This window comes from Chiloscyllium plagiosum, chromosome 27, assembly GCF_004010195.1.
Source record: "Chiloscyllium plagiosum isolate BGI_BamShark_2017 chromosome 27, ASM401019v2, whole genome shotgun sequence".
Taxonomy (NCBI): Eukaryota; Metazoa; Chordata; class Chondrichthyes; order Orectolobiformes; family Hemiscylliidae; genus Chiloscyllium; species Chiloscyllium plagiosum.
Window position 1 is genome coordinate 29637413 of NC_057736.1, and position 9756 is coordinate 29647168.

The following is a 9756-nucleotide window of genomic DNA, read 5'->3' on the forward strand; positions in this document are numbered from 1 at the left end:
ACAAATATTTTATTGGACCATAGCCCATAGTAAGATCAGCGTGCATATTACTGATTCCACGGTTCGCGTCTCGCAACCCAAGTGTCAGTGACCTCAAGTGACCTTCGCAAACACTTGATAATCAGTGGAGACCAGAGAGTTATAAGAGGCGGTCATTTTCATTGGAACTGTCCTGGTAAGATATAAAACATGATCAGTAAATCTTATGTTCCATTTTTGCCAGCAGAGCCCAAGTCTAACTATAGCCGTGGACTTGACATTACTTTACCTTTATTCTTAGCTACGTGATATGAAGGTAATTTTGATAAGAATGAGAAAGAATGCTCAGATCTGATTTAACTTGCTGTTTTGCTAATAATAGATTATGATAGAACCCATTGACAGGGAAAATAGCATTAGTGGTGTGTTGTAGTTTCTGAAGACTTCTGGCAACATCTGACTAATACAATGTCATGACAATTACCTGTATGTATATTTATGGGCTAAGGACTGCATAGGAGAGTTAAACTATATTGTGAAGGTACGTGATCGTTTGTCACTCGCAGTTTTAATGATAAATCACAAATTTGTCTTGAATGATTGTTGAAATGGAAAGCCAGAATCGTGAAAAGACAACAACAGTCCTTTTTAAAAGGCCAAAAAATTCCAAACGATTCATATAACCCACAGGTTCATCCTATTCCAGAACAAAGCAATGTTTTCTTAAGAAACATTTATCCATTGAAGAAACTCACTGTGATTTCCAAACTATTGTCGGACATTTTAATTAATGATTGCAATGTTTAATGGGAAAAGAATCAAGTGATTTTAATGTTGGTGCTTCAAGCAGATTTTTAAAAGAAAGACTAAAAATGGTGCCCTTCATAAAGTTTGACCAGAACGATTACATTCCATAATGTAGCTCAGTGCAAAGCCTAGACTTTGATTTTGGCTCTCTTTTTTCCAGTTACACAGAGCCTTTTTTTTCCCTGAGGTTAGGCTCCCTTCAATGTGAGCTCTGTGATCCCTTCATCTCCCTCTCCATGGTAACCATCAGCATCCTGGCAAAAACGCACCTCACCCAGACAAGGGCATATTCTTCCCCATCCAGCATCTGGACACTTTTAACAAACTTACTGCTTGTCCTTCGATTACAACAGGCCTCGCATTTCCGTCTTCTTCAATTGAAAGTAAAATAGCAGCTTTTGATGTTTTGCAATTAGGAAATTCATAAATAATGCAGCTTCTGTGGTGTTACGAACTGTAGCAAAAATATATTTCCTCAGTAATAGGATAACCATTAAATGATTTAAATTATCGCTTGTACTTTATAATTTTGAATGTAAGTATGGAATACAGAGTTGATATATTTTGTATGAAAATGGAATGTTATCTGGATCAAGTAACAAAAATAATTAGTGTTCATTTGCTCACGAATCAGAAATTGCTGCTTGCGAATTGATTCGATAAATTCTCTCAATAATAGAAAAATCAAACTTTTTTTCTGGTGGAGAAGCATCTTCAGGGAAATGAAGGAATTCATTAAATACATCGTCATCTCTAACAGCCATGCCCAACATTACATCTGAAAACAATAATTGAATGCCCTGAGCATGTTCTGCTTTCTGTTAAGATGTGGAAGTAAATAGCCCTTAACACCACTCGTTCTAACCTCTTCCTTTGTTAATTTCTGATCCATTCTATAAAGTTCTGCAATCACGTGATCAGTTCTTTGAACTTGAGTTAATTTAAAAGGACACGTCTCAGCATCTCATGGATTTAAGCCAGAGGTAATGGATACTTTACCCGATAATTTATTTAACTGAATCGCTAAACTATTGGGGGAAAATAGGCAGTGGTTTATGAACACCATCAGTTGTAGGTTTACTTATAAGTGTTTGAAACATTACCTATATTGGTCCTGGCTATTGTCCAAATCGATGATAGCGACAGGACTGTGGTAGCATGTTTTGTCTAAACCCTTCAAAGCAGCTCTATTTAAACATAAAATAAATAATTGCATTTTTTCAAAAGGACAATAATGCATTTTATTTTTTGTGAGAGGAAATTAACAACCAGTCAGTCCTTCAATCTGTGTAAAAGCATTTTATTTGTCATGTAATTTCACCTTAAATAAATCCTCAAAACTGTGGTCACGTTCTTACAAATTTAACTGAGCAATGGACAGATCTGGGGCTCCCGTATGGGGCTGATTATTAGACATTGGTTTTCATTTTAAATAGTCAGAGGAGGAAATGACTACAGTGTTTGCATTTGCGGTCATCTGATTAATCAATAATGCTGCAATCTCAGTTATGAATATTCCTTTAAATTTTAATGCCATTAACACGGACCAGAATTCCGTTTTTATTTTGTTTTGGAACTGTGCACTTCAGTTATCAGAGACCCCAAACAACGAGGTACAAAAAGCATACTCTTCTGGAAGAACTATGGAAGGGCACCTTTTAAACTGTTGGCCAGAGGCAGATTCTGGGGGGTAGAACGGCACTTTGTCTTTGCATGCCTGAGAGAATCCCAAATGGCATCAGTCTTCCAGTTCTATCGCTGGTCTTTCAGTGGCACGGCGAGTATGGCCAGTGAGAAGATGACCCCTACAGACGAAAAGAATCTTAATTTGATCCCAGCTGGACTGTGAGCAATGGCAGGAAGATGTCCACTGTGAACAGGATAGTATTTAAACAGCCAGACGGCAACCACAGTTATGACTCACACATGCATCGTGTCACTTAGCTAAGAAGCCAGAGGGGAGCTAACGCACAGATTAACTTCAACAAATGAGAAATGTAATTCGTATTGGGAGAAAATCAGAACTTTTTTTGTGAATTGACTAGACAGCTCGGAAGTGAATTATTTCAACTGCCAAAGAAATTGGTCCTACTTTGAAACTGGTTATTCTTTTGCACCATCAAAACATCTTCCCTTCCTATTTACTTTTCAAACCCAGAGGCTTTATTTAGGACATAGCGCAACGTGCATGGGCAGACTGAGTGACAACGTCCGTAGTCCTTTTTCAGTCACCCAAGCAGCAGTAATGCTTAAATATAGTCAGCATTCTTTTTCTCTTTGCCTTAACTCAGCAAGTTCTGTTGAGCCCACTCCGGGAAACTTCCAAGCGCAAACACCGTTTGAGAGTATAATTTAAGCATCAACTTCCCTCGTAAAATACTCTGAAGTAAATGGAATACAATGAACATAGCAAAGCTGTCTGGTGTATGATATGAATGCCGTAATATTCAGATGTGTTATCATTTTCTTTAAACAACATAAAGCATCCTTCCCTTCACGGAAACTGATTTATATTGCTGCCAGGACTAGAGACAACTCTAATCAAGGGAAATCCAACATCTCCAAGTTGTATCTCAGTACTAGCGCCATGTGCACCAATCTCATTTGAGGAGATGTGAGAATTTGTCTAGATTATACTGAATCTGACCTCCATTCTCAGGACACTTGCAGAGTGAGGTTCTGCGAGCCACCATCAACTGCAGCTTTTGCCCACAGTGCATATGTCATACTGGCCAGTCACCAGGAGATCTGAATTCTTAGAAGCAACGCAGCGCGACTTTCAAAAAGAGGATCTAAGTCAGCTTCTCCTAACTTTTATTCACGTGTCATACACCTCATGAAGCATACACTCTAATGTCATGTTCAAAAGCTCAAAAGAACCATCAACTGCAATAGTTACAGGTTGGAGCCGGAAGAGCAATAGGAAACAACAAGTGATTATGATGCAGCAATCTCAATAGTTTAAATAAATCGGAGACGTTCAGGATTTCAATGTTCCTGCTGCCACCCAACCTGCACAACAGGCTCCAAATATTCACCGGCAATTGTTTGTTTTCAATTTGAATAATGAGTTCCAGTTTCAATGTTGATTTTTTTTTCACTCATCCGAGATGTGCGTCAGGAGTGTGTGTCAAGTGTTTGGGAACTCCATGTTATTAATATATTCATACTTGATTGTAACAATTACTACGAAAGCTTTGAAAAATTAACACTGATTATATGAACATGCGAAGACAGTGTATGATATTAGAGTCATGGACACCTAAGAAGGGTGACAATATATTTTTTAATAGAGGGATTCAGGTAATTCATAAAACCTTGAACTGAGAAACTTGGATGATTTGTATGATTTGCCTTGAGTCCCAAGATTAGGCTTTGCTCATCTCTTTTAAACAAACTCCAAGCTTGCTTTTGACTAATGAAATTCTATCTCCTAAAACATACAGGGGAAAATACTTTCCTTTATCTTTAATTAACAAGCCACCGATGGAATATTAGCAATGTATGACTACAAAATGCAAGATTCCTGAGGATTAGATGTTAGCAGGTTATTAATGACCATTTAAAAGGGGCAGCCTCCTATTTTTCACTGAAGCAGAGATCTTGCCTCATCCAATACGTTACTGTCATCAGATAAAGTCCTGCATCCGGGAGCTTCCTTCGGAATACGGTCATGGAATCAGAAGCGACTCCTGGTCAGCATTCAAAAGCAAAATTCGTTGACCGAAATTGTCACCTTGGGTTTCGAGGGGAACTTTGTCAGAGAACTGTGACGGCGATGTTGTCTTTGCCTGTGGTGCCTTATTGCGGCGGAATATCTGAAAAGTGCCTCACACGGCGCGACATACTGCCAGCATCCTGGCAATGAACTTGTCGTCGCCTGAGAAGTTGTAGAAAGTTAGCTACATTCTGGGATGAGCCACACAGCAGCCGAAGAGAGAAGAGAACTTGGCTGTAATGTGTTCCCTTTGCACTGCCCCTCGCTATCTTTGTACTGACATCCCAAAGGTACAACAGCACTTCAGAAATACTTAATTGGCTGTAATTGGGCGAATAATCGGCCCGAAAGGCGCTGTACAAATCAAGTCTATTACTTTTGTTTCTCTAAAGCATGTACGTACTTGCAGGTCTTCCGGGTCCTTTCCTTTTTAAATCTTACATAATGTTGTGGCGGTGCCCTCATCTGATGGGCAGGGCCATTGTACTGGCGAAATCAGAACCAACACTTCCAGAGTTCCAGGACCTATCACATGCGCAATGATCTCCCCCCCCCCCCAAAAAAAAACACATCCCATCCAACAATTTCCTTGAGCTGAGCCATCACTGAGAGTCGGGAAGCAATACTTTTAAAAAGTGTGCCACACACCCTCTGAATTACTATAGTGCCCACAAGTGAGCGACAGGTAGCCACTCAAGGCCCAGGCTTGGCCTTCTGAGTTGTTTAATCTTCGTGAGTGCAACTAGACCATTCGTTCGCCTGGGGCAGGAGCGAACTCACCACTTCACTCTCACTGAATGAATCTAGATTCTCTTCCCAAATCTGTTCCTTGCGGAGCACTAACCCTATTTGTTCCTTACTAAAATAAATCACACTTCTCTGTGAACTGTAAATGAGCGAAAGTCATATTAATCGATGCATACTTTTAAAAAATGCATTGGGGCCAGAGAGAAAGGATAATAGTTAAAAGAACGTGAGAGAGAGAGGGAGCCTGCAGGTAGACAATCACAAACATCCAGTCACTCAACATTATTCAAATATATTTCACACAACAGAACCCGCTTTTTGAACAACCGTGAGGCGATTGAATACTTAAAAAAAATCTACATATTTCTAATTCAAAATTACTGACAAGACATCAGCCTCCAGTTAAAAAAAAACTTGCTCAGAGTTTTAAGGCGAGTGGAACTAATATTTCCTAATAAGTGTCAATCAAATTCTAGTCTGTGAAGTGTGGAAACTTACCATCTACCCCAAGCGCTCTGCATCGTAATGAGAGTCCGCCGAATGATTAGAACTTGCAACCCATAGAAAGCGCAAAAATACGAGGGTTAGATACATCCACGTTGAGATTTGCGGGACTAATGGGAATTAAGGGCCGATGTAAAACGTGTATGTGTGTCTAGAGTTATGGTGCCTTGCAAACTACGATCTAACATTAAAATGCCCTAAATTAACATTAAAGGACGTGCTTGTGTTTATAAGAGACTTCCCCTGCAGCAGGGAGACCTGCACTGAATGCTGTTTTGCAATTCATAGAATTGGTAATTTGCTGTGGGGCAAAAAAAATACGTGAATAGAAAAATAATCAAGCAGCACTGTAAAGATAGAAACGAATCCCCGTGGGCTTGCGGAGATATAAGTATTAGCGATAAAAAAAAACAAATTAGAAACTTCAGTCATTTATCTGGATGAATTGTTCGGACGATAAAGCAGATCTCACGATCTCGATTCTGGTCACCACAAATGGAGATGCGTGAGGACAAGTGACATTTTATTTCTCTCTCACACACACAACTCGCCTTTGTTGCCATTGTGATGATAGATTTAAAGCAACGATTTATGCAGAAACCATTTCTCTTTTTGATGGTATTTCTGGTTCCATTTGTGGGAAACATTTAGCTACCTAATTAACACGGCGATTGGCCGGGGCTGGAAAGTAGTTTGCGATCGGCAGAGGTGTTAAAAGAATAACTTTATCGTTTTTAGCAGAAGTTCTGCAAACACGAGAAGAAAAATCAGCTTCGATTTAACACTTGGCGCTGGAAGTGTTCGCGAGGTATCTCGCCTGCCCACCAGTCTCAGGCCGATTTTCTCGAAATAAACCCAGTAACAATAATCGGAGTGGGGGACGGGGAAGGGGAGAGAAAGAGACAAGAACAAAACAAGATCAGATCAAAGGTGGGAGTGAACAATTGGCAGGCGAGGCGCTGCAGTTGGGAACACTTGCGGCTGAAGGAGAAAACAAACGCGGGATATCTTCACTGAGATCATTGGCATTATCTTTGTACATTGCCCGGCCGTTTCCGCAATCTTTTATCATTTACTTTTGTTGTTGTTGTTGTTGAATGGAGATCACTGGGAGGTTAGTTTCTGTCCACCCACGTGGTCGCCTGAAATTGCAGCAGCCGGGGAAGACGGGCCAATCAGGGCTCGAGGGAGGTGGGATCTGAAGCTCCAAACCCACGGCCAGCGGCCAATCGGCTGTAAGATGGAATACCCCGCCCATCGCACAAACACCTGTCAATCACACCTGGGCACCGTCCAATCAGAGCGCCTTGTTATTGAGGGGCCGCCCACCAGCCAATGGGGCAAGGGAGGCGGGACCACGCAACCCCGACGGCGGTGAGGCTCTCCACCAATCAGAGTGGGGTTAGGGTGGTGATTGGTTGTCAGTCGGTTGTGCTGAGCCAATGAGGGTGTGGAGGTGGAGTCGGAATGAGGTTGTCCCCGCCCCCTTGCCTCCTGCCTGCTTCCCTCCCTCCCTCCGAGCTCCATCCTCCTCCTCCTCCTCATGCTCCCTCCCCTCCCGCTGCCCCAGCTCTGGGCTCTGCTAAAGCTGCCCAAAGTCGGCGGCAGCTGAGCAGTTTGGAAGTGCGAGTCATGGCCACCACAGCTTCGGCTCACTACATCCCCAGGAATAACTCGCTCCACTCCAACTCGTTGGTGCACCCGGACTCGGACAGGATGCATCCAGGGACAACCTACCGGGAGGTGCAGAAGATGGTGCAGAGTGACTACCTGCACGGCCTGAGCGGCAGCGGGCACCCCATCTCCCACAGCCACCAGTGGCTGTCCTCGGTGACGGACGGCGCGCCCTGGGTCACCGCCTCCCACCTGGGGCAGCCGGATCCCGGCAAGGCCAGCGTGCAGGCGCCGCCGAGGGACGACCTGGGCAACGGGCTGCACCACCGAGCGCACCACATGGTGCACCAGCAGAGCCACGGCAGCCACCCCGGGGCGGCGTGGGGGCCGGCGGCTCCTCCGCCACCGCCACCGCCGCCGCCGCCGCCGCCTCCCATCCCCGGGATGCCTCCTTCGTCCAACGGGCACCAGCCGCTCATCTACTCGCAGCCGGGCTTCAGCAGCCTCAACGGCATGCTGAGCCCGGCCACGCCGAGCCTCCACCACGGCCTGACGGACGCTCTCCACGAGGACCCGGGCGGTCACGACGGCCACCCGGAGCACCCCGCGCCGCACCACCCGGAGCACTCGGACGAGGACGCCCCCACCTCGGATGACTTGGAGCACTTTGCAAAGCAGTTCAAACAAAGGCGGATCAAGCTGGGCTTCACCCAGGCGGACGTGGGCTTAGCCCTGGGCACTCTGTACGGCAACGTCTTCTCTCAGACCACCATCTGCAGGTTCGAAGCCCTGCAGCTCAGCTTCAAGAACATGTGCAAACTGAAGCCGCTGCTGAACAAGTGGCTGGAGGAGACCGACTCGACCTCAGGGAGCCCCACCAGCATAGACAAGATCGCCGCGCAGGGACGGAAGAGGAAGAAGCGGACGTCTATAGAGATTGGGGTGAAAGGGGCGTTGGAGAACCACTTCTTAAAGTGCCCCAAGCCCTCCGCTCATGAGATCAGCAGCTTGGCTGACAGCCTGCAGTTGGAAAAAGAGGTGGTCAGAGTTTGGTTTTGTAACAGAAGACAGAAGGAAAAGCGAATGACCCCGGCCGGAATCCCCGGCCACCCAGGTATGGAGGATGTATATTCACAAAGGGACACTCCGCCGCTTCATCACACACTTCAGACCCCTGTCCAATGACTGCTCCACACACTCCACACCCCCACTAAGAAAACAAAAGACTAAGAAAAAGACACAAACTGGATTTTACAAAGCAAAAAAAAAACTGACTGAAAAAGGGATCTAGCCAGTGCCGCAGTAATTGTTTTGAGTGAGCACTGGACTGTATTCATACTTAGGAGAGACAGAAACAAAAACACATTTCATGCATTTGATGTGGCAAATCGAGTGGTTATCTCCCCTACTGTAGAACAAAGATTTTTTTTCGTAGCTTAAAGACACGCATAAGTTGTAAGAGAAAAGAAAATACCTGTTCGTGGCTGAATTATTTCAGGGGCATTCTGAAAAGCAGCGGCTTTTCCAAACTGGGTGAGAATGAGTTCAGTTTAAACAGAAAGTGAAATGGTCATCGAAGTGTTCGCCTTCAGCCGCCGCTGTGTTAAATAAGGGAGTCTGGTGGTGGGGGGAAGCTTATGATGTGGTCAAAGATTTCATAGTATCCCTACAGTGTGGGGGACAGGCCCTTCGGGCCAACAAGTCCACACAGACTCTCCGAAGAGTAGCCCACCCAAATCCCTACATTTACCTCTGAATCCATCCCTGGGGCAATTTAATTTAGTATGGCCAATTCACGTAACCTGCAACACCTTTGGATTGTGAGAGGAAATCCACGCAAACTGTATACAGTCACCCGAGACTGGAATTGAACGCGGATCGCTGGCGCTGTGAGGTAGCAGTGCTAACCACTGAGCCACCCTTCCGCCCCTTATTTATTGTTCAACCTCAGAGGTATCTTGTGAGTTATTGGCGCTGGCGAGCCTCTTTGCGATTTTAAATAAAATTCCAAATCCAGAACTGGGGAAATGGTCCTGCATTCCAGATAAATTGTATTGTTTTACAGCTATCACTTAGTGCTCGGACAACAAACTCTGATTTGAACCGTTCTTGGGAAATCTTGCCCTGAACTCAGTTCAATCTGTAAATTGTTGAAAACTAGAGGGAAGTCAGTCCGATTGAAGTTTGGAATCTCTGTACGCGGGGTTCTTTGTCATTATCACATAGACAAGTTGAGATGGGTTTGAGAGATCAAAGGAGCGAACAGCAGTCGACAAAACAAAAATGTACCTTTAAATGTTAGGACCCAGCGGAAACATGCGAGGAAAAATTATTTGAATGGTCCAAAACTGACTTTGCGTTTAGTTTCCCCGATTGGATATCAAAAC

The 9756-nt window shown here is 44.4% G+C and overlaps 1 protein-coding gene across 1 annotated transcript; it reads left to right on the forward strand.

Annotated features, from left to right (window-relative positions):
• The first annotated feature begins 7309 nt into the window (after positions 1–7309).
• Positions 7310–9220, forward strand: pou3f1 (POU class 3 homeobox 1). The gene has a single exon (XM_043717170.1). The coding sequence runs from the start codon at positions 7388–7390 to the stop codon at positions 8552–8554; it is 1167 nt and encodes a 388-aa protein (XP_043573105.1). The 5' UTR covers positions 7310–7387; the 3' UTR covers positions 8555–9220.
• The last annotated feature ends 536 nt before the right edge of the window (positions 9221–9756 follow it).

Coding starts and splice junctions, on each gene's coding strand:
- pou3f1 (XM_043717170.1), top strand. CDS start 7,388: ATGGCCACCACAGCTTCGGCTCACTACATCCCCAGGAATAACTCGCTC.